The sequence below is a fragment of the Haliotis rufescens genome, unplaced genomic scaffold (assembly GCF_023055435.1).
Source record: "Haliotis rufescens isolate VD_foot unplaced genomic scaffold, xgHalRufe1.0.p SCAF_27, whole genome shotgun sequence".
In the NCBI taxonomy this organism is placed as follows: Eukaryota; Metazoa; Mollusca; class Gastropoda; order Lepetellida; family Haliotidae; genus Haliotis; species Haliotis rufescens.
Genome location: NW_025963968.1, coordinates 6,280,305 through 6,306,629, shown reverse-complemented (window position 1 = coordinate 6,306,629; position 26,325 = coordinate 6,280,305). Strand labels below are relative to the sequence as shown.

General features: G+C 40.7%; 2 protein-coding genes across 2 annotated transcripts in view; one reads left to right on the top strand and one right to left on the bottom strand.

The window, feature by feature from the left end:
• Nucleotides 1-16,089, bottom strand: part of LOC124115917 (protein FAM53A-like) — an 88,252-nt gene extending 72,163 nt beyond the window's left edge. The window contains exon 1 of the mRNA XM_046477082.2: nt 15,965-16,089. The gene's annotated coding sequence lies outside the window, so the exon portion shown is untranslated. The remainder of the gene's footprint in view (nt 1-15,964) is intronic.
• Nucleotides 16,090-17,617: 1,528 nt separating this feature from the next.
• Nucleotides 17,618-26,051, top strand: LOC124115916 (protein DPCD-like). The gene is made up of 6 exons (XM_046477080.2): nt 17,618-17,737; nt 19,582-19,662; nt 20,564-20,682; nt 21,974-22,107; nt 23,853-23,955; nt 24,506-26,051. The coding sequence occupies exons 1-6, from the start codon at nt 17,647-17,649 to the stop codon at nt 24,608-24,610; spliced, it is 633 nt and encodes a 210-aa protein (XP_046333036.1). The 5' UTR covers nt 17,618-17,646; the 3' UTR covers nt 24,611-26,051.
• The last annotated feature ends 274 nt before the right edge of the window (nt 26,052-26,325 follow it).

Sequence of the window (26,325 nt, the reverse complement as noted above, 5' to 3'; positions counted from 1 at the left end):
ACACCTAGGGCTGAACAACTCGGGTCTGAACAACTAGGGCTTAACGACATGGGCTGAAAAATTTGGGCTGAAAAACTCAGGGCTGAACAACTAGGGATGAACAACTTGGGCTGAACAACTTGGGTTGAACACTTCGGGGCTGAACACCTAGGGCTGAACAATTCAGAGCTAAACACTTAGGGCTGAACAATTCAGGGCTGAACACCTAGGGCTGAACACCTAGGGCTGAACAACTTAGGGCTGAACAACTAGGGGCTGAACGACATGGGCTGAACACGTAGGGCTGAACAACTTGGGGACGAACAACTCAGGGCTGAACGACATGGGCTGAACAACTAGGGCTGAACAACTCAGGGCTGAACACGTAGGGCTGAACAACTCAGGGTTGAAAAACTTGGGGCTGAACACCTAGGGTTGAACAATTCAGGGCTGAACGACTCAGGGCTGAACAACTCAGGGCTGAACAACTTGGGCTGAACGACATGGGCTGAACAACTTGGGGCTGAACACCTAGGGTTGAACAATTCAGGGCTCAGAATGGCTGGACTGCAGGTGCCTGCTAGCTTTTGAGACGGTCCCTTCGTCTGGAGAGTTTGGACTGTCCACCATCCCAACCACTGCACCATTTAACCCCTGATAAGACAATTAAACCCGACAACCATACTTCCTGTATCCAATGTAATGCCTGAAACTAGGATTTAATCACACTGAACATGGAGAATAAAAAGTCTACTGTGCACGCTAGTTCTGGCATGTTGACTAACCTGCATAAACATGTTACTGAATCATTTACATCAGTATCTATATTGGCTGTCTACTTCTAGGGGTAGAATCTGTTATGTCATTCACAGTATTATGAGTGAGATTTTATAGACACCATTATCGCTTCTTTATGTTGAACACCGCAGTCATTAGTATTTCAGCTGCATCAGGGCAGTAAATACTTGAAGTTGAACCAGACAAACCAGTGATTGATAGTATGAGACCAGACAAACCAGTGATTGATATTATGAGAAATGACCCACAACATCAGGGTATAGTGAAAAGCAATCAATGCTGCAATAATCCAACTATATGTCTGCAGTCTGTAAATAATCAAATCTGGACCAGACAATCCAGTGAGTGACATCATGAGCATCAAACTATGCAATTGGGGTACACGATGACATGCATCAACCAAGTCAGCGAGCCTGACCAGCCGATCCCATTAGCCACCTTAAGACAAGTATGGGTTGCAGAAGACCGATTCTAACCTGGACCTTTGCGGGTCCAGCCACTATTTTGTCTCTTACAATTAAAGGGTACTGGGGACCTATCCCAGCCTGAAATTCCCATGGGGTTCAAACAATATCAAAGCAGTGGAACAGCAGGAAGGGACATCCAACATTATACCCATTTTGGGAATTGAACCAAGGTTTCAGCATGATGAACAAACGTTGCTGTGTCAGCACAGAAGTAAAAGCTACAGCATCAGAAACAAACATTGAAATTACTTCATCAGCGTGGTCCACCTACCGGAAGAGAGACCCGTGAAGATTCCGGGGTAGAATAGGTCTTCAGCAACCCATGCTTGTCGTAAAAGGCGACTAACCTGTTTGATGCATGTCATCGTATCCCAATAATGTGGATCGATGCTCATGATGTCAATCACTGGATTGTCTGGTCCAGACTCGATTACTTACAGACTGCCGTCATATAGCTGCAATACAGCTGAGTGCGGCGTAAAACAACAAACAAACAAACAATTCTTAATGATCATCATACACTTTTTCTGTGCTGTGCTGTGCTGTGCTGTGCTGTGCTGTGCTGTGCTTGATTGCATGTCATCGTATCTCAATTGTGAAGATCGATGCTCATGATATCAGTCACTGGATTGTCTGGTCCAGAATAACTACTTTGTTATTTATTGATATCATGTGTCGATGTATTGTGGTACCTCGGAGTCAATATGTTGAAACTCAACTTGCCAATCTATAACACCACTGCGTTCCTGTTAGTGTTAAGTGTCTGCTTCCATGACAGATTATGTTCTGGTGGAGCACACTTTCTAGCCTAAATACCAAGATGCACAATTTGTTCTCGGTATAGACTGGTGGTCACTTACACTAAAGACCCGTGAAGATCCTGGGTAGACCCATGCTTGCCGTAAAAGGCGACTAACAAGATCGGCTGGTCAGGCTCGCTGACTTGATTGCATGTCATCGTATCCCAATTGTGTAGATCGAGGCTCATAATATCAATCACTGGATTGTCTGGTCCAGACTTGATTATTTACAGACCGCCATCATAGAGCTGGAATATTGCTGAGTGCGGTGTTAACAAACAAACAAAACATACTTAGATCTTTCTAAAGTGTTGCATATCCAGATTCAAAAATGTTCAATCCACATCAATGAAAACAAATGCTAACAACTTAATGACAAAAACATATTGAAAAAATCTTGTCTTGCTAGAGTGTGACATAAGCGTCTGATCTTTTACTGATATCAGAAGTACTCTTGAATGTAAGTAAGGACTAATCACAATGCTGCTGTAATAGACAGTACATTGTTAATCCAACATTGCTCGGGACCAGGAGGAAATGTGGATTAGACAGATGTCGGTTCAGACAGTTTCATATCTGAAAGCACCCTCAATGATTTACGAGGTAATCCAGCCAATCAAGAAACGAAACAATTCAGGATTAACCGTCATGTTGCACAAAGCAAGAAAAGCTCATACGACCACAAAACAATGTCAGAATTCGGATTAGACAGATGTCGGATTACACATAGTTTACTTATATGATAATAATTATAAGGAGCTGTACCAGGGCCAAAACATTTTATCAGATTAGAGACAATGTCGGATTAGACACAAGTCAGATTACAGAGTTTTCGGTACTTCTAAAAACAAGGTCAACACCCCCATCTGGAGGGCTGTGAAGCAATACCTACCAGCCATGGCAGATTAACGAGTCATAGCATGGTTCGATCTACCTAAATAAAACACGCATCAGTGCAACCTATTATTGAAAAACGCAACCTAAGATTTATGTCTACAAGCACTAGGTGCATGTCAACATATTTTATATACTTGTGTCCAACCATACATGTCCACAACATCAATCTTTGAACACCTTCAATACGTCTAAAAGATTTACCTACATTAATAAACCCTGTTATGTGTAATTTGTCATGCTTTGGGGGGGCTTGACATTAAACGGCAGGTATTTCAAGGTTATTTGATAAATTCATGGGACCAGGGTGCAACCTGGTTTTGTCTGGGGCAACAAGGTTGCACTTGGTGCAAGTTAATTCAAGCTCCTTAAATCAAGCACTGCGTATGAGAAAATTGGGTGTTCTTTAACTTCTTTTGAGTAGTATATAGCCATAAAGATTGGACATTGAGAAGGGCTTCATAATTATGGCACATGGGCATCACACAAACCTGTGCATGGCTAGGAAGTGGTTCAACCCCACGACTTCACCTGGGCATCTAGGAATGTTTTCACACTCGCTGCCTAAAGTGTAATATATGAACACCATCTCACAGGCCAATGATCCTTATTGATTATTAATTTATCTCCTACATTTTTCTTCCTCCCCCTGAGGCAGTTGCAACAACTCTATAAACCTGCACACCTTGGACAACACAGGGGTGAGACAAAGGTCAGCCGAAATTAGTATCACCTTGATAGCAATCTCATAGCAGACGGTCAATTTGGGCGCTGCAATCTGTCACATTACACTGAACACCTTACACCCACTCAACACCTGTCTCAACACAGGCAGAAGGCTGCAGTTAATAACAACATAACCTGGAAATTATAGCCATCAAGATGTTCAGATGAAGCTGATGACTGCAAGGGGAAATTCCACTTTAATGATTGTGACAACTGTAAGATATTCTTGATTAACTCTTTTGAATGAGGTGAACGAGTAGTGGTGGGACGATACACCTATGCATCTGTGGGTCGTGATTTTTTACTTCTCGATACAAGTGCCGATCACAATCGCACACTTAGTGAAAAGTATCAATTCTTACCTTTAATAAATGTTACACCAAACACTAATTACTAGTGAAATGAGTAGTGAAAACGTACATATTTTCATCCAATGCGCCATACCTGACACTGCCAAGTGTAAATCATTAGTGTGACAGGTATTTGACCATCCTGTCTATGGAAAAGATGGCTTACGCACCACAAAAAAAGCACATGCAAGTATCGTGATATATATTGGATCGTGAACAGGATATCGTGAAACGTATTGGATTGCACGCTTGATGTATCAGCCTAGCCCTATGAACAAGTGAGTTGGGTTTCATGGGTTGGAGGTGAGGTGAGGTGAAATGGGGTTTTACGTCGCGTCCAAGATTATTGCACTTATGTAGCGACGTGTATGTACGTGTGTGTGTCTGTGTGGCTGCTTGTACTAGTCTGGACTGATGCCGATTTATAGTGCTTGCACACTGAGATACCTTGCCGCAGTTCAACATGAATACCCCACTCAGACACAGTATACTGACTCCGAGCCGACCAGTCCTTGTTTTAGCCCCTTAATGCCGAGCGCAAGACAGGGTAACAACAAGTACCATCTTTTAACGTCTTTTGTATGACGCGGCCGGGGATCGAACCCCGGACCTTCCACTCTCCGGGCGGACGCTCTACCACTAGACCACGGAGACGGTTTCATGGGTTGGAACAGTACTTGAGTCTAACTGTGGCAGGTTGGCCGTTGGATGAAAGCCCCAAGTACAGCTTATAGAAGTCTACCCAAGTCTACGGTAAGGCGCTACAGCACAGATCTAATATTATTACTGTCTCCAGTGTTAGGTCACCATGACTTACAGAACATGCTTAAGGGATGGTAACAAGTTGTCTTCCTATTTCTCCTTCATAAAACAATATACAGACTAGCAAAATGAATGGGCCATTGAAGTTGGGCCATTGAAGTTAAGTCGTATTCTGAGAATACCAAAAATATGAGGACCATATCTTAAGAGTGAGTGGGCAGGTGTGTGAGTGTGCGAGTGAGTGTGGGAGTGAGTGTGCGAGTGAGTGAGTGTGCGAGTGAGTGAGTGAGTGAGTGAGTGAGTGAGTGAGTGAGTGAGTGAGTGAGTGAGTGAGTGAGTGAGCGGGAGGGCGAGCAAGCGAGTAGGTGGGTGGGTGTGTGGCTGGGTGGGTGGGTTTTTGTATGAGTGGGCGAGGTTTTATTTCACAGTTAACTCAACCTGTAAAGTAATCGGATCCAAGTCCGATGCAAAACACCTGTGTCAGGTGACAGCTGCTGGTTGGTCTGCCCAGTTGGCCGAAATCACTGCATAAACACAGTTCCAAGGGTGAATGTCAAGGGGTCCTTTTCATAACCTTCTTGTTAAAACAATCACTCGAGCTTTGTACCTCACCTGGCAGGAGTACACAAAAGTTCGGAGACCATAACAATAAGTTTGATCCAGGTTGGTTGCTGTTTGTAGGTGTATGTCTCGTTTCTTGTTTCTTGACAGCTTACTTTGTTTACGTTCCAAATTAATAAGTATGTGTTTGGGTAAAAAAAACACTGTCCAAGACATTTTATTTTTTTGTTATGTGATGCCACACTCAACAATATTCCAGCTGAGAGCAGCCAACAAATAACTGAATCACGACAAAACAAACCAGTGATTGATATTATGAGTAATACCCCAATCATTGAGGGCACAATAACATGCAGCTTCCCATCCACCGTGTCTGGCCACCTGATCCACACGTTTGATAAGCATATCGGCACCAGGTAGGCTGCCGAGACCCATTCCAACCCAGAATCCCAGGGTCTATGACACAACAAAAGCTGGATTCAATAGTGCTAGAGTTTTTGTCGTCTCGGGACCTGTCAAATCAAACCATTTTAGTTTCAGTCAGATGCCTTAAACAATCACGGATCCCCTTGTGGCCACAACCATGCACCAATACTTCAAACAAACCCAACACGAAAGAATCCTTGGAATACACACCTGTGGTTAAAACATTCGCGTGAACAAGGAACATGTGACTTCCCTGAATTCCAACACTGATACATACTGAAGACTAACACAGCAATGTACTGCATATCTTGAACTACTAACAAGTTATTTCTGTCACATGCATCTGATAAGGAAACAGGAAGCACACTTGGTGTACATATGAAGTACCTAGCTGCTATCCACAGGCCCCTGAAGCAGGATAGTGATATGACTGAAACACCAGACCCATGTATATAAATAGACATGGTATGTCACTCGCCATCATGGTATTTTAACATTTTGCAATTTATTCCCCATATCGAGGGATCTTATCAAAATATTGGCTCAATCACGGCTGTCGATCACGGAAGTAAACAAAAACTGTCCGCGCTCAATTGCGAGTGCTGTGATTGGTCCGTGCTCCAACCATAACAAACGCACATGGTGATATTCACCAATCAGAGCACTCAACGCCATTGAGCGGGGAGATATTTGTTTACTTCTTTGCTGCTATCATTGCCAAAAAGGCTATATTCGTACGACCTGTAAATGATCAATACTGGCCCAGTGGTTGAGAACATAAGCAATTGATGCTTTCAAAGAGCAGTGACACACAATCAATCATGTCAAATACTTAAATCATCAATGAACAATACCGTCTCTTACTATTATGCTTATGTAATCATTGGGGATCTGTTCTGTCCAGAATCGCCACATAGGAAATAATCATGGACACCGTGGGACATATCCTGCCCTGGAATCCCCACTTGGACCTACCTCCCTGGATTTCACTGAGACCTATCCTGCCCTGGAATCCCCACTTTGACTTATCCTGCCCTGGAATCCCCACTTGGACCTATCCTGCCCTGGAATCCCCACTTGGACCTATCCTGCCCTGGAATCCCCACTTGGACCTATCCTGCCCTGTATCCCCACTTGGACCTATCCTGCCCTGAAATCCCCACTTGGACCTATCCTGCCCTGGAATCCCCACTTGGACCTATCCTGTCCTGGAATCCCCACTTGGACCTATCCTGTCCTGGAATCCCCACTTGGACCTATCCTGCCCTGGAATCCCCACTTGGACCTATCCTGCCCTGGAATCCCCACTTGGACTTATCCTGCCCTGGAATCCCGACATGGAGGCAATCGTAGGATACCTGGGACTTATCCGTCCCCTATTTAGCTCCGGAGTGACATTCGGCAAGGTCATATCGCTAAGCATCATTTTCAACAAAGACAAGAAATGGTAATTGAAATTCATATATCGTCATGATCGTCCCATCCTCTTGAGCAAGCAAACATTTTAAAACAAAGTACTGTATTTCTCTGGACCTTACCACCACAGCTGCACAGCTTGTCTAAGCCCACTCAGACATACAGCCATTGAAGGCCGTTCTTTATCAGCTCAGCATGCTCAGTGTCAACCAATATGGTCAAGTGCCAATTAATTGAAATAAAATCCACCCGTTATTCTCCTTGGTATAAAAAGGTGTAGAAAATTATCTGAATACGACCATTAACATTTACATTTACACACAACATATTGGACATGACAGGTATGTTGTCCACAATCTTTCAGTATTTGTATGAACCCCTGTATTTGTGAGATGTGATCGTCAAGTAGGTGTATAAACATCTGTGTATGTTAGGGTGTGGAGTCTTGTTTATTTCATGCAGAAAGCCAGCCGACATTTCATACAGGAACATTGTGCTGCTGTGGTACACAAAATTCGTTTTTCTACTTGTTAAATGATTTTCAGCTGAGCAAATTGGGTGGGTAGGTTTTTTGTAATATTCTTACATTCAAAGTTATTCTAACATTGATTTCAATGCAATGATGTCTAGGGCTGGCTATTCAATACAGATCAAAGAGATTGATAATCGTAAACTAAATATCACTCAATTATCGATAAATATCGCAGAAGTAATTTTGAGGAAATACCCAAGTGAAATTCCGAAAAAAATCAACATATTTCACTCCACAAAAATGCAGGGATTACTTTGTGGACATCTTCAGCAATTGACATAACTGACAATAACAAATCTGTTTTGGTAAATCTAAACTTTGTTTCATCTCAACAGTTTATGTAAGATATTATAATCATTAATATTTCTTCCCATCGACGATAATTCTGATTATCCATCTTTTTTGCCAGCCCTAATCATGCTAATGAGGTCAAACAAAATCACCTATAACAAATATTTCTCACAAACTGGATTGGGATATCTTTAATTCCTAACCGGGCATTATGACCAACATTAGCTGCAGACTGAATCGGATATCGGCTGCTGAGATCATCTCAACAAATCCCAGCAACTTTCTGCCAATTTCTGGCTACTTACTGTTCTGATTGCCACACCTGCCTCCTTAACTCATGAGAGAATGGCTATTCCACTAGTCCGTACACACTGATAATCAACTGACCAATGAAAAACAAGTTGACCATTTATTTTCATTCATGAATTGTTTTTTTACATAACAAAGTTGATGAATTCACTCAGAGGTCAGTCAAAACACACATCCATGTCATAATAGGTCACCATCAGGTACCCTGCCCTTTCCTCCAAACTTGCATCAGCACCTGCTTGATGGAAGTGGTGAGGTGAAGTGAAATGGGGTTTAACGTCGCGTCCAAGATTATTGCACTTATATAGCGACGTGCATGTACGTGTATGTGTGTTTGTGTGGCTGCTTGTACTAGTCCGGACTGATGACGATTTATAGTGCTAGCTCACTGAGATACCATGCCGCAGTTTAACATGAATACCCAACTCAGACACAGTATACTGACTCCGAGCCGACCAGTCCTTGTTTTAGTCCCATAATGCCGAGCGCCAGACAGGGTAACAACAAGTACCATCTTTTAACGTCTGTTGGTATGATGCGGCCGGGGATCAAACCCCGGACCTTCCGCTCTCCGGGCGGACGCTCTACCACGAGACCATGGAGGCGGTTATCTCTGTGTTACGCGTCTGTCCTAAGTTGCTCACACAGATCCCAGTAACCCGAGGCCCCAACTGATGCGGTGTTCCCCACTGATCGGCTTTGGACTTCACTAACCGACGGACCGGTTTATCAGTACCAGATTTCCACAAACAGTGTCACAGCAGCGGAAACATGGACAGGGAAGAATTCCGGAATGCTACGACATGATACTTGGAGCATCGTGTCAAGCAACATTTTGAGGCTCAGTACAAAATCTTTTACGGAATGACCTCCTGCATACTAAAGACAATCACACTTACCATGTTTACAAGAACAGTAAATAACTATATTTATTGTTTTACTAGCACAAATAAATCGATCCCTGATTATGATGAACTCAAGGTCACACATTATCTGATATGAATGACATCCTACACCACCATTATCCTCTTGTCCTTTTTCTACAGTGAGTGAGTGAGTGAGTGAGTGAGTGTGAGGTTTTACGACTCTTTTAGCAATATTCCAGCAATATATTGGTGGGGGACACCAGAAATGGGCTTCACACATTGTACCCATGTCGGGAATCGAACCCGGGTCTTCGGCGTGACAAGCTAACGCTTTAACCACTAGGCTACACGACCGCCCCCCTTTTTCTACAGTGTGTGGGTGAGAAACCCTGTTTAAAAAGTGGCCATGAAAAACTTAGGGGGAGACTGAGACTGACACTGTTGAGGTTCAGCTGTTGTACGCCATACCGGGACCACCTTGTATCATCTTGAGTATTAAGGATATCAACATTCATACAGATATGGAACACTCAAATTCAAGGCCTTTTCAAGGCTTTCAACGGTCATTTTCAAGAGCACATTAGATGGGTTATTAGCCCTAGTCAATATTTTTTTAAATCCAGCATACTATATATCAGTCATCAGACCTAAATAGCAGTAGGAACATTGCACATATTACAATAAGATTTTCTTCACAACTGACAAACAAAATAGTCTGTCATGAATGTTAATACTTTTATTAACAAGTACACGTATGTTATTTTGTACAAATTAAAGGGTTTTTTATACGCTATTCTTGTGATTATCAAGGCTTTTCAAGAGGGACCTTAAAATTCAAGGCCTTGTCAAGCCTGTACAAACCTTGGGTATGTCAACGTCCCACTGACATTTATAAATAATTAGGCTACAACATTTATTCTTAAAATAATCTCCTGAAATTTTATTGAACTTGCTAACTTTATATTGAAGTGTCTTTAGTGTAGGTGTAAGTGTGAGTGTGCATGTGCGTGTGCGTGTGTGTTGTTTAACGCCCAACTCAACAATATTCCAGCTATATGACGGCAGTCTGTAAATAATCAAGTCTGGACCACACAATCCAATGATTGATCCAGATCATGAGTGTCGATCCACGCAATAGGGATACAATGAGATGCGTCACCCAAGACAGCGATCCTGTTAGTCGCCTTTTACGGCAAGCATGGGTCTACCCAGGATCTTCACGGGTCTTTAGTGTAAGTGACCACCAGTCTATACTGAGAACAAATTGTGCATCTTGGTATTTAGGCTAGAAAGTGTGCTCCACCAGAACATAATCTGTCATGGAAGCAGACACTTAACAGGAACGCAGGGGTGTTATAGATTGGAAAGTTGAGTTTCAATATATCGACTCAGAGGTACCACAATACATCGACACATGATATCAATAAATAACAAAGCAGTTATTCTGTATGTGATCCATTAAATGTCTATAATTGTCTGCTTTCTCATTGTCCATTTCAACCATGGTAATATAATACATTTCTGTGGCATTGAATTATTAATTTAATATTGATATTCATAAATTTGTATTGATACAGAATCGTCATTACCAAGTTATTGATGTACTGATATTGTAATATTCAATGACATCCCTTCAAAAAGGATCATAATTTCCAGTTTATACAATTAACAATCGACTCTAATGAAATCTCTGGTATTAAGTATGATGGTAAACATTATATTCTACATAAGGATGAGAATTTATGGATGTCAACTTCTTTATTATGACGAACACAACGTTTCGGAGTACATGCTTACTCCCTCATCAGAACGTTGTGATCCTCATAATAAAGAAGATGACATCCATAAATTCTCGTCCTTATGTGTATCATTTCTAAATGCCTTTCAAAGACATGTAATTTTACATCTTCCAAAATACAAAACACAATAACTCATATACCAACAAATCAATAAATTACATCTAGCCTGCAAAAAAAATGCAACATTCATGGACCAACCAGCTTACCTGAGGGCACTCCACTCATGCAATTATTATTCAGCTCAAAATAGGTCTGCCAGTGTGCCACAGGGCTAGCATGTCCCCTTAATCCCAGCCTATCGTATGCATGGCAAATTAACTGCTGGTTCTTCTGAACTATAACGGACCCAACAGAAATTCTAGCTGCCTCTATTGTCAGTCTACCACATTAAAATGCTTATCACATTAAAGATCCCAACCGGATTCAGTGTGCCGGATCACATGACTGGCTTGTCGACTGGGAGGTATTTAATAAACATGTGCTTTTGGCAGGTTCATCATGAGACCCTAAGGGCAATGGCCTTCAAACAGCTGAAGGAATGGAATATGAATTCTTTTAAGCATGGTGGCACTTTGCCGTACAATGCAGAACACAGGATTGGAGGTGACAGTTGGAATGTTATTATTTGAAATATTTCAAGTCTAGAGACAAAACACTGACTATCATTTGAAACTCAAGACTCAACAGTCATTGTTAAATGTCTCAAAAAACGTCACAGATGAAATGAACACCCCTCTCCTAAAAGTTATCCCCTCTTTATCACACAAACATTTGGTTATTTTGTAACACAATCAAGCCTTGTAACATGAGTATCATCCCTGTGTATACGAATGGCGCTTTTAACAGTTTTCCAGTTATATTACGGCATCAGTTAAATGTGGGAGGAAAGCCATAAGTAATGCAGGTCTCAGACATTTACCACTTTGGTGAAACCCACGACCACAGGTATGGTGCTATCAAACCAAGAGACATAATCAAGTGAACCAGGATTCAAACCCACAATCACAGGTTTCTGGCGTGCACAAGGGACACAACTCTGCCCAGAAAAATGCAGTGCCTTAGATGACTGGATCACCCGCACCTCCTTTTTATAAAGAGGATATGCTATGTGGCAAAGTGTATATGTGTACTGTATTCGACGTAATAAGCGCCCCGCTCTAATAAGCTCCCACGACGATATTTGCTAATATATTGGCTAGTGAACAAACCCAATTAGCACCCTTTCCGATTGATCAATGTACACAAGACTTATTTATTCGCGTATAATACGTACTCGTGTGTTATATGCACCCTTAATTATGGGCAAATAAATACTGGAAAAATATATCTGTCGTATATAAACATTTCAGGCTGTCAGCATAAACCACGAAATTTATCTTTTATATACAAAGGATATACTTTATGGCATAAAACGTGTATATACAAAGGATATACTATATGGCATACAACATGTATATACAAAGGATATACTATGGCATATATGGCTTACAATGTGTATATACAAAGGATATGCAATATTGCATACAATGTGTATATACAAAGGATATGCAATATGGTCGGTCGGTTGGTTGGTTTGTTGTTTAACGCCGCACTCAGCACAACTCCAGCTATATGACGGCGGTCTGTAAATACTCGAGTCTGGACCAGACAATCCAGTGATTGATATCATGAGCATCGATCCACGCAATTGGGATCGATGACATGCATCAACCAAGTCAGCGAGCCTGACCACCCAATCCCATTAGTCGCCTCCTACATATACAATATGGCATACAATGTGTATATACAAAGGATATGCAATATGGCATATAATGTGTATATACAAAGGATATACTATATGGCATACAATGTGTATATATATACAAAGGATATACAATATGGCATATAATGTGTATATACAAAGGATATGCAATATGGCATATAATGTGTATATACAAAGGATATGCAATATGGCATATAATGTGTACCCGGTAAATACAAAGGATATGCAATGGTAATACCTTGCACAAGCAAAATCCATTACAGAGTCCTCAATTCTCACAAATACAGAGACCAAGACAAATCCTATTAGGCTTTGAGTGTAAATCATTTTCATGCTGTCAAACATGTCATAAAATAATCAACAAATGTTATATGTTTGTTTGTCGTTTAACACCGCACTCAGCAATATTCCAGCTATGTGACAGCGGTCTGTAAATAATCAGGACCAGATAATCCAGTGATTGACATCACCAGCATCGATCTACGCAATTGTGATATGAGATGCATCAATCAGTCACCAAATCCGACCACCCGATCCCCATAGTTGCCCCTTACAACAAGCATGGGTTGCTGAAGATCAATTCTAAAACCCGGATCATCACAGGTAGCGCAAACGTTATATAGTTAACAAGGGCTAGCATCACCAGCTGTTAAGTAGTCATCAGTAACATGTGGTCGTCATCCGACTATTGGTTTATGTACAACCTCTCCAACATTAGTAATATTCTTTTCTAAATGTCCATCATTCTTTAATAACTCACTCAGACATTACTAACAATAAGCCCCAAACTTTGAAATCATGAAAAAATGAACACAAAATTTAAACAACAAAAACATATTATTTAGAAACCAATTAAAAATCCATGTTTGATTGGCTGGGGCACAGTGATTCAACCCATGACAAAATTAATATTAACAAACTTCAAACACAAGTTCCTCGGGATTCAAACCAGATACAGGAAAAAGACTTTAGACCACATTTCAATATGTGCAGCATTGATGATGAACATGTTTTTCGTTTTTGGTTTCTTCTCGGAAAGGTTGTGTGGCTAAAATAGGTTTTATCGATATCAACAATCACTGCAACTTTATTTGAATAGTTTTACAAAGAAGGAACTTGGCTGACAGAATAGAAGATTGCTAATCTTCAACATATCCTGGGAACTAGGTGAGGTGAAATGGGGTTTAACATAAAGTTCAAGATTATTTCACTCACATAGCGATGAGTGTGCATGGTTACTTGCATAGCACCGACAAATTCCGATTTTATAGTGCTAGCCCGCCGAGATATCATGGCGCAGTTTAACATGGATAAACCACTCAGACACAGTATCCTGACACCAAGCTAACCAGACCTTGTTTCAGCCCAGCCAGGCAGGGTAACAACAAGTATCATCTTTTAACATCATGGCCAGGGACTTGAGCAGGATTCCCTTGTCCTAGTGCTCTGGACATGTATGATGAAGATTCCTAACTTTCATGTCCCATTTCAAACACAAGAACTTAGGGACTGTATTATCGCCTATTTAGTCATTTATAGTGCTGGGACGATACATCAACACATCGGTTGATCACGATTTTTACTTCTTGATACAAGTATCGATCACAGCACACTAAGTAAAATGTATCGATTCTTACCTTAAATGTTTTCTTGAAAATAGCGTCACACCAAACAAATGTTTTCTTGAAAATAGTGTTACACCAAACACTAAGTACATTGAAATGAGTAATGAAAATGTAAATATTTTCATCCATTGCGCCATACCTGACACTGTCAACTGTTAATCATTAGTGGTCCAGGTATTTGGCAATCCTGTCTATGGAAAAGATGGCTTACGCACCACAGATAAGTGCTAATGCAAGTATCACGATTCGGATCTGATCGTGGGCAAGGTATCGTGATACGTATCGGATCGTCCCAGCCCTAGTCATTAGCTCTAGTGCAATGGGGCAATGGATAGAAAATGTATGAAAGTAATAGCAAAGGATCATATAGTGTTCGAAATTTAACATTAATGTCAAGGAGTCCAATTTTAAATGTTTATACTTTTGGGGGTCCCTAGCGAGTGAGTGAGTGAATGAGTGAGTGATTATGGTTTTACTCCACTTTTAGCAATATTCCAGCAATATCACAGCAGGGGACACCAGAAATGGGCTTCACACATTGTACCCATGTCAGGAATCGAACCCGGGTCTTCGGCGTGACGAGCAAACACTTTAACCACGAAGCTACCAGACCGCCCTGGGGGTCCCTAGATTCAAGTGCTCAATGACCCCAAGACCCCCTTAAATTCAGAGACTGCCATTACAATTCAACCAATAAACTTAGGAATTCTGCATAGGACGTTCATTTATTAATATCATAATAGTATACATTCTTAAAAGGATCTTTGGGACAATTCAATGGCAAAAGATAACTATCAGCCGCTAAGGTGTAGTCATTAACCCATCTGAAACACTATATACAGTACATGTAAAAAGGAGTAACCAGCTCAGGTTATATGTCCCTATCAAAAGTAGAGCAGTATGGATCACTACAAACCAACTGGTCTGCTTGGCGCGATACAGTTCCTTGTACATCGTTATTATGATCAAGTGGACATTATATTCTTCTCCTTTATTCGTTACTGACGAGTTGACCTGATAATACAAAGTGTTTCATATGACAGCATGTCAAGGTGACCCTGTGAAAAGATGCATCACATTGACCAGGCAGTTTCAACATGTCACAGTGGTGCAGGTGACTTGTGAGTGACATAACACACTGTCATTCCGTGAAAGAGGTACATACATTCAAGTGGAAACTTTCAGTTGACAGTCGGGAATTTAATGTGCATTCCTAGCTCTGGAAAAAAAGTAAATTTGCAACCTAATCAATCACACTAAGTGCCTTTAACTGTAATTTTCTTTTGAGAAGTGAAATGCATGGTTTCATTAAAACAATTATATCCTGACAACACAAGAAATCTCAAGCTTGATAACTTTGTTCTAAGCTCCTGAAACAGGAAAGAGTAATTATTTCTCTTGAAACAAAATCTGCCACATTGTTGGGTCTGAAATTTTAGAGTGCAGCTCTCAGAAAGCGCATTGACACACATTGGTCTATTTATAGAGCGGTTCCTCTAAGCAGATGAATGGAAGTGGTTCAGTGAGGGGAAACAGCACAAAGGATGGATAGTTCTCGCATAACATCCATTTAAATAAAGTATTGGGGGGGCAATACTTACTTCTACTTTGGTGCGACCCTTTGGACGCAGATTTTCACCATTAACAGTCAGGTTTCGCCATCAAACACCTGCCCGACATGCAGCTCCCATGCAGCTATGTCGGTGAATGCACGGTGACGTCATCTGTCACTCAACCAATCAGGGCGGAGTTTAGTTGCACACCCGATTGTCGATTGAATGCAATTTGGCTGAGTGTCAAAAAGCGTCGTACCTCTTTTTTAGAAATTCGATTTATTTCCTGAAACCGATTGTTGGAAGATATCACTTGTCTGTTCAATTTTATTCTTTTTCTCTAAAAGTAGTGAACAATGCTCGCGGGGATCGTAATGTCATTCCCAACCTTGACCCTGATGGCGGGAAATTGAAATTAACATAAATATTGATTGACAAACCGTTACGTGAAATAAGCGAGGTTGTCAATATCTACTCTGCGAAAATACTTATATGTCAAGGATAAATTATGCGTCGAGTTGACGGTACGCTTCTAATATAGATCAATATAGGTTTGTAAATTAAATTACGGTATTTTGAATGTTTTTGTCAACAATAAATTATTGATATATTGATATCTTTCACGTGTGATAGACTGTGTTGTTGGTGAATTGTGGAATTTGGCATTCCTAGTTCCTTAACATTAGGTCGCCCGTGAAGACCCGATTTAGAATGTCTTCAGCAACCCATGCTTGCCGTAAAAGGCGACTATGCTTGTCGTAAGAGGCGACTAACGGGATCGGGTGCAAGGCCGTAGTTAACTTTTTTTTACAGGGAGGGGGTGGATGGGTTGTATTTTCATGGTTCAGGCTCGTTGACTAGGTTGATACATTGCATCGTATCCAAATTGCGTAGATCGATGCTCATGATATCAATGACTGGATTGTCTGGTCCAGACTCAATTTTTTACAGACCGCCGTCACATAGTTGGAATATTACGGTGCGGCATCAAACACAATTGGGTCGTTGTTCCTGCTATCAACCACTGTAGTTTACCATACCCAGACTCGATTATTTTCTGATTATGGAGATATGCTGCAATAGTATCGAATTCGGAGTAGAAAATGCATTCATTAATTTCCCCTCTCTTAAATATCATTTAGGCGCGTTAAAATCTCCCAATTTCATTACTGTGCCTGTTATTCCTAAATTCACCATACACATGATATAATCAGAGACTGCATGACAGTTGTGTGTGTGCAAAGCACGTGTATTTTTATACACCACTTCATTTTGAAAGAACTCATTACAAATTCGAATGCAATAGAATTTTTTAAAATCTGTCGAAATTAACTTTGGCGGGGAGAAATTGTATATGACGATGCGGCTGCATATCGCAAAAAACGGTTACCACATATTGAAATTATATGTGAGCAATAATACATAACGTTAATTTGCCTTAAAGTAATTAACTTTCATTTTATAGCACGGTAAAGAAGGCGTATTGAGCCAATCGTCACTTCGTGTAGTAAGGGGGATAACTCTATCATGATACACGTTGAATCTAAAATCATGTCTAATTCGGTAATTTTCTTATCAATTATAGATAAGAAAGATACTATACATGTTCTATGTCTTGGTATTATTGGTCCAAGACAGATAATGCTCGATCTATATGAAAAACAAATTTTTGACAGGTTGCAACACGTGCTCGAAACATTTGTAAACAAAGAACTCTCTAGAACTGGAGTATGGAAAATCCGCAGTATCCAATAAACAACATGGCGTCAACGTGGTTGGAAAAATTGAAAGAGGCACAGAAAACGTGCTTAGTTCAAGATGGTAAGTGTTCTGAGTAACATTGCGCAACTACCCGAGAAGCATACAAGACATGTCGCTTGCGAAAACAAGCGGCGGATATTGTAGTCCTAAACTGTTGCTACGGTGACCTCATAAATGAGATTAACACGGCCGAGTTTCACCGCTGTAACAAAATATTGTTAACACATTGTAACTTTGGGGCATGCTAATACCCGTCGTGGCACATTGCTACGCTCGTTTACCATCACCGGGAATACCTCCTGTAATTGCTATGTTAGAAAGACGCCATCGCCTTTGGCGGACTGTAAACACAAGTCACTTCGAGCACATATTTTATTAAAAAACAACTTCACCTCCTCTAGTACACTGTTCAAATCATTTCACGATCCTACTTGTGAGACTTTCTCCTAGCTGATTAATGTTCCCAGTGGGTTTCATATCTCTGGTCATTGGGACCGGCAGAAATTACCAGCCATTACTAAATATTGCGGGTTTTTATTTTGAGACCTTTCACATCAAAGTAAACACAATTTATGGATAACAACTTCTCTAATACTGTAAAGGTGACGTTTCGGTATAGATCCTTATACCGTTGTCAAGCATGGTATAAGGATCTATACCGAAACGTTGCCTTTACATTATTAGAGGAGTTGTTATCTATAAATTGTGTCTACTTGTCATCCGTCAACTTCTAAGTAATGCCTATCAAAAAATTCATCTTTCACATCCATATAGTGTTCTGTTTGTTCCCCCAAATACATTGACAGTGTCTTTTTGTTGATCACCATGCTCTCATGTAATCTCGACCGCCTCCGTGGTCCAGTGGTAGAGTGTCCGCCCGGAGAGCGGAAGGTCCAGGGTTCGATCCCCGGCCGCATCATACCAAAAGACGTTAAAAGATGGTACTTGTTGTTACCCTGTCTGGCACTCGGCATTACGGGGCTTAAACAAGGACTGGTCGGCTCGGAGTCAGTATACTGTGTCTGAGTGGGATATTCAAGTTAAACTGGGCATGGTATCTCAGTGAGCTAGCACTATAAATCGTCATCAGTCCGGACTAGTACAAGCAGCCACACAAACACACACACATACATGCACGTCGCTATTTAAGTGCAATAATCTTGGACGCGACATTAAACCCCATTTCACCTCACCTCACCTCATGTAATCTCACATGTATATAATCAGACAATGCCGACAGCTTACGATCACATTGCATTAGGCCTAGCAATGATGCTGAGAAGTGCCAATGTGACAAAGATTGTAGAACTACCCCAATGAAACCAATGATGAAACTTTATCTGTTTTATTGAAATCTATTTTTAATTTTTTTAAATCACTTTGTGTCAGTCATGTGTTTTATGTGGCTTACAAGGTTGGGAAATTAACACTCACCTGTAGGCCCAAGGCTATGAAAAATCACCTTGGGCTAATAAAATTAAAAACAGCATACCTATAAGTTAAGAGGAAATTTGAGTCTCAAGAAATGATATCATCACTGATGATGTGCCTGACTAACTGTACTACAAGTTTATCTGTTTTGTACAGGGGGCACAGGTGTCCCAGTCGTCTAAGGCGCCGCGATTCGCTGTGCAGAGTGACGTCCCTTGGGCAAGCCAGAAACCTATGATTGTGGGTTTGAATCCCGGTTCACCCTGATTATGTTTCTAGGTTTGTCAGCACCATACCCATGCTCGTGGGTTTCACCAAAGTGGTAAACATCTGAGACCTGCATCACTTCGGGTTTTCGTCCCACATTAAGCTGACACGCCATGATATAACTGGAATACTGTTAAAAGCAGCATTTAACCCAACTCACTCACTCAATCACTCACTCACTCACTCACTATTTTGGTCAATTGTAGGCAGAAGGAAGATACATTTCACATTTAAAGATGGGGCAGAGATGACAGAGGAGTATGACCTTCAGACCAGTGAGCTCGTCGGTATGTAACATGAAGACCATGAACAGTTTGAAAACAAGGACTGGTCAGCTCGGAGTCAAGTATTCTGGGTCTGAGTGAGATGTCCATGTTAAGCTGCGGCATGCACTTTGTTATATAAGTGTAATAATTTTGAACGCGACATTAAATCCCTTTTCACATCACCTTCTCTCTTTAAACAATATTAAGAGATTAGTATCCCATTCTCTTCAGGTAATGGATCCTGATTCCTTTTATAGGAAGATCTGGTTTGAACTGGCCTTCAGCAACCCATGCTTGTCATAAGAGGTGACCATGGGAGTGGATGGTCTGGCTCGTTGACTTGGTGGAAGCATGTCAACATATCCTAATTGAGTAGATCTATGCTCATGATGTTCATCACTGGATTGTCTGGTACAGACTCAGTTATTTACAGACCGCCATCAGAGAGCTGGAATATTGCTGAGTGTGGTGTTAAACAACAGACAAACAAAAATGCAATAATCACAACATATTTTTTACTTTTTTACTCCTAAATCCTAGATATTTTTTATATTTGTACACTTATCCTGCATTACTGCGTCTAAAGGGACCCACCCATCGCGGAACTACCTCCCCACGATGCCTTCCGATGTTCGTACTCCAGAGTAATGTGAGGATCCGTGACGTCACTTCCGGTTGTCACATGGGAGCTGCGTGATGGATTGGCCTCTCAGCTAGTTGGAAAACTTTCTACAAGCAAAGACCATCACACAGCTCTTTTCTCTGTCAAGAACACGCAGTAATATGCATTAAGGAGTAATGCAGGATAAGTATACAAATATAAACTAGACACATATAAAAATGGTCCTGCAGTGGTTTTCCATAGTTTTATTTACATTACCTGACTAAATGTTGACATGTATTTACTTTTACTTCATACCAGTTCGTCGCTGGCGTCGGCAAGGGCAGCTGGGCGGGGCAGGCAAGTGGGAGACGGAGGTGGGAGAGGAAGTTGTGCCGCGGAGGATGGAGATGGAGGGCATGGTGGAGAGTAGCAGCAATGTAGGTCACAATAGATGTACGCGTTTCGATACCTGTAATCACAACCTCACACTCCAATACAAGTGACGTAAACGTATTTTGATTCACATCAAAGTTGGAGAAAATCAAATGTGTGGCATAAGATAACAAGACTTTTAACCAATCAAATATCATCTGATATAATGAGTCAGTTATTTCATCCCCTGTTGGTATTTTGGGGCAGAAAGGTCCATAATATTGCATGTTGTTGGGAGAGTCAACTTGTGAATGGTCATCTTTGTGTTTGTGTGTCATCATGCGTAGAGATTTGCTTATCATAGTATCCATTACTTTTCTGCCAAGCCGAAATGGAATATTACAAAAGCAGTTTGTGCCAAAAACTTTGGAGTCTACTCACCCGGACTCATCCCTAGGCAAGAGAGTTAACTGACATTAAAAGTCCAGTTTCCACCCTTGCCGAACTTGGCTGGAATTCCTGGGCTCGATTGTAGCGCCACCAGTGGTTATTACGAGTTGTGTCCCTTCTAAGCCTCTCCTGTGGACCAATCAGATTCCATCACTTGCATTTGTTTCAAACAAAACGGTGGTGCCCAGTCAAGAAGATCTGGTCCATAATCAAGATCTATATTGTGATAAAACAGGTCTTAGATCGCGAAGTGCATCAAATAACGCGAGCACCTTGATTAAAAACATAAAAATGTTTGGAAAATATCTGTTGACAATGAGTTGGTGGTGCACATGCTTTGCAAATCCTGCAATCGACCGAAATCTGCACGACAGTTTATGAACCGGATTTCGATTTCGTTGCACGATTTTGATTGGACTATGCATAGACTCGTTAATACCAGCCTAGTTCAGCAAGGGTGGAAACTGGACTTTTATAGTCAGTTAACTCTCTTGCCTCGGGAAGATGACCCAAACTTGGCTCTAGGCATCATTTGGCATAGATTTGAAGTTATGATGTGGAGTATTATTATGAGCTTACTAGACAGAACTAGATTTGGGCTTTGGACTGGTGGCTAAAGTGCATTAATAAAACAGGAATACCCAGTAATAATAAGTGGCGTATAACAACATTCATTTGTTCATTCATCAATTGCACCATTATTGCCAACTCTTTAAGCTGAATAAAAATAACACAAAATAATTACTGAAGGACCAATTTATGTTGTATGTCTTTCAAAATATTTACCCATTGGTACCCTGTGTTGTAGATCTGTCTTTGGTTTCATAAGCAGTACGTTTTGTTTGTTGGTGATTTCATGGTACTTCAATACTGTTGTTAAAAATATGATGAATTTCCTATTTACAGCCCATTTTCACCAGGAAAGACATCAAGAGCAAGTTCCAGTGGCGAGTGAGGAACCTGCCCTACCCTATCGAGATATACAGCGCCAGTCTAGATGAGTCCTCCACACAGGTCATCATCAGAACCTCAAACAAAAAGTAAGAACAATGTGATGTTGTTTGTTTATTGTTTAACGCCACACTCAGGATAGTCCAGCTGTCTGGTGTCAGTCTGTAAATGATTGAGTCTGGATCAGACAATCCCATTACTGATATCATGAGCATCAGTTTTTTTTATTGGGATACGATGACATGCATCAAGTCATTGAACCTGACAAAGAAAGAAAGAAAGAAGATTTCCTGACATAGCGTGTATGCATGACATGAAACATGATATTATGAGGACAATATAGGCCTGTCAGGCAACCTGTTGCAAGAACTAGTAAGCAGCCCCGAATCTCACATGATCCTTCTGCAACAGTGTAGTAGCTCAGTTGGTGCGTTGTCTTTGGTTTCCAGAAATAGGCCAATTAACAAAGGTGCTGGACAGAGTTATGTCCCTTAGATGTCAGATCAGCAAGCTCCTTCCCAGCGCGTGACACGTTCGTTACACTCTCGGTAACATCGTTGCCACCAGTGTGGGCATGGCCATTACAAGAATCTTGAAATTTGCCCTCTAACCCCATATGTAGTAACGTTGATAATTTTGTTTATGTCTTTGGGAATGCCATGATATTTAATTTTGAAAAGGTTTACGACTGACCATGTTTTCATGATGAATTTACTTTGTTGTTTTAATAATCAGATTGGTTCGAGATTGCAGACTAACAGAAAATCATCCAACTTCTCCCTTACATTCTTACTATATCAATAACACGATAGTTTTAATGAAACAAATTTAAATTGACAAACGAAGAAAGTAATTTAGCAGCGATAAGTGTATTCGGCGTCACGACAGTCGTCACTTGTTTGTAAACAAAATGGTCATTCGGTTGCGAGTTCAACTCAAAGCATGGTTGTGGCCACCTATTCACAGTGGGGAGTTTTGACTGGTGGCAGCGATAGTATAGAGAGCTCCGCGAACGGGCTATCACTGTGAGGAGCTTGTCAGATCCGGTGATTATGGAGCTGTATCCGTACCATGGTCGTCACAATGTGGGAATGACTTTTTCATGTGTCACATTGGGTCTTCCTCTCACATGAAGCTGATACATATGCAGGGATATCACTAAAATGCTGTTGCATGGTTTAAGCAATCTTATTAAAATCAGACCTTAGTTCCAGCTACCGCTATACAAAGATCTGAGGACATCCCATTCAGGGTCACATCAGAACGACCTTTCATCTGACCAATCAAAGTGTTGCGTACCAGATCAGGAAAGTATCTGTCAGAATGTGTTTTTAAATCATGCAACCTCTCAACATCTAACACAAGGTTTTCTGAATGACAGTTGCAGGCTTTGCAACTGAATCCATACAATCTAGGCCATCTATCAGCCATTCCAAATTATTTTTTTGTACAATTTGCAAATTTTTAATCAATAAATTGTCAAAATATGTTTCGAAGCGTAGTCGCCAATTTGACAGTAGTGTCGTAAGCACGAGAATACTGCCTTATGATTGGCTAATGTCAACTTCTTGTCAGTCATTTTATCGGCTGTCAAGGTTCGCGAAAGGTCGCTCTAACCTGACCAGTAATGGGTTGTCCTCAGGTCTTTGTTTAGTGGTACAAGAACTAAGATCTGATTTTAATGAAACTGTGGTTAGTAGTGCTGAATGTGTCTGTGGATAAAAGTGTATTCTGTCATCGTTGTCAATATCTGTGAATTTTCCAAAATTTCAAATGTTGGAGCCACTTTTGTGTCCAGTTTAAGTTTATGTAACTTGTTCTGCTTTGATTTCAGATACTACAAGAAGTTTACCATTCCTGACATGGAGCGTCTGGGACTGAAGCTGTCAGCTGATCAGATCCACTTGGCTCATGCCAATAACACACTTATAATATCAGTAGGTTCTCCATCGCTTGTTTGGCAGGATTAGAAGAATTTTCAGGATAATTTTGGGTCAAAGGTGGCCCATTAGTCCAAGGTGTTAGTCTTGGTACAGAGTTGTTTCTCTTAGCTGTGGCAGGATACATATGATCCTTTCAGCACCAGATACATGATCATTGGTTACACAAAAACGATAATGTCTGTGACCTGCATCACTTTCTTCACTCATTAGACTGGCATGCTGTATGAATGCATATCTATGAAATAGACTGTATGGAGGTGTTAAACCCTACGCACTCCGTTTATAACTGATATTGGTGAAAGGAAACACTTTGTGAATTGAATAATGAATGTATTGAGGTGATACATTTGAAAGATTTTTTGATGCTCAGATATTGGTAGGGATAGACATGGCAACTTGTCCGTTAGTCTGAGACAAGTAACTAGTTTTATTCTGTTATCTTGTTATTTTGCATAACTTCTAGACCAAAACAATCTGTGTAGTTGGATATAGCCGATGTGTCTACCACAGTATTTCATTCATACATTGTTTCTTGTCTTCACAGTATCAGAAACCCAAGGAGATACTGGATATAGAGAAACAGCTGCAGGAAGAGTTCAAGAAGATGAAGGCGACCAGTGATGGAGACATGGACTGCCGGCCCAGCTGATGGACAAGCTCTGCCAGTGACTTCTTTGAGGCATGGAGCCCATGTGTACGAGGGTCCATCAGCTAGGCTGGCAGTCCATGGGCCCGTTCCTCAAAGCGATCTTAGCGCTACAACTATCGTAAGCCTACGTTGAAGTATGGGAGTTACGATCATCTTAGCACTAAGATTGCCCGCCTAGCTGATGGACGCTGGTACACACAGCACAGCAAGCTCTGGCAGTGGCTTTATGGGGATCTGAGTAATGTGAACAATGATGCATGATGTTGGGATGTTTTTCGGAAAAGGACGTAACTCTTACAAAATTATAGAATATCTGTTCTGTTTGGGTTTCATTGTTTTCTCTTTTGTTAACATTTGGAAGTATTTGTAAAGCATCGCGTGTCTAGATGTCGTGATGATATATGAAGCTTGTATAACTGCCAAAATATTAAGTCTTTGAAAGGCATTTAGAAGTGATATACAATAGGAAGAGAATATTATGGATGCCAATTTCTGGTGTCCCCTTCTGTGATATTGCTGGAATATTGCTAAAAGCAGTCTAAAGCCACATTCACTCACTCACTCACTTAATAACTAGGTATTGTCAACTGACAATGGTCCAAATGTTGTATTAGATGCAGCTCCACTAAATCCAATGTCAGTTCAATTCACAGATCACCAATATGGAGGAAGCATATGAGACTGCACACTATTACCAGTATATGATACTGATACGTATTGCAGTATTTGTTAATGTGTTCCGGTATATTGGGTAAAAAAATATGTAATAAAGTTATAATATTTGTATCGTTTAACCTAAAATCTACCCAGAAATTCATTCACAAAATATGTTTTCCTTTGATTGTCAAAATGTCTGAAATGATTTTTCTCACATGTCGTTATCTCCCCTGTATCCATGACTTCAAAATGGTGGCCACTGACCTTATTTACTTAGTATGTAAAAAATAGCATCTGCGTGTATACTACTCAAAAGAAGTTAAGGATCACCCGATTCTTTCATATTGGTAATGTTAATCTGTCATGGCATGAGAGATTAACTATTGTAATATGAAAGAATCAGGTGATCCTTAACTTCTTTTGAGTAGTATGCAATCAGTGTCAATCACTGTTGAACACTTGAGCTCCAAGTATATTTCAATATGTATTGCTATACAGATACCTGTATCGCAATATATTGCAATACAATTATACTGCCAATACACAGCCTTAGCAGATCACAAACACATGGTCATTGATAATGGCACTGTATGACTAAACAGACTGGATATAGTTACTGTTAGGAGTTAATGTCTGTTGTGTTTGGTAGAGTGGATAGTATGTCTCCTCACGTGTTTGAGAGACATGAACATTACACTTGTCAGCATTGTTAAAAGCAATAATTTATGTTTGCATTTCATGGTGAACCAAACGAGTTTATGGAATAAACTTTGTATTTTTTTCATACATTTTCTTTTTTATGTAGCCATGATTTTGTTTGTTTGTTTGTTTGTTTGTTGTTGTTGTTTAACGTTGCACTCAGCAATATTCCAGCTATTTGATGGCGGTCAGTAAATAATCGAGTCTGGACCAGACAATACAGTGATTGACATCATGAGCATCAATCAACGCAATTGGGATACGATGACATGCATCAAGTCTGGACTAGACAATCCAGTGATGAACATAATGATCTTTAATGTACGCAACTGGGTGACAAGTCACCAAGCCTGACCACC

Bases quoted from the DNA above. Each gene is read 5' to 3' on its own strand.
- LOC124115916 (XM_046477080.2), top strand. From the start codon at position 17,647: ATGGAAAATCCGCAGTATCCAATAAACAACATGGCGTCAACGTGGTTG. The intron at 17,738-19,581 runs GTAAGTGTTCTG...GGTCAATTGTAG, and splicing joins AACGTGCTTAGTTCAAGATG to GCAGAAGGAAGATACATTTC. The intron at 22,108-23,852 runs GTAAGAACAATG...CTTTGATTTCAG, and splicing joins ATCAGAACCTCAAACAAAAA to ATACTACAAGAAGTTTACCA.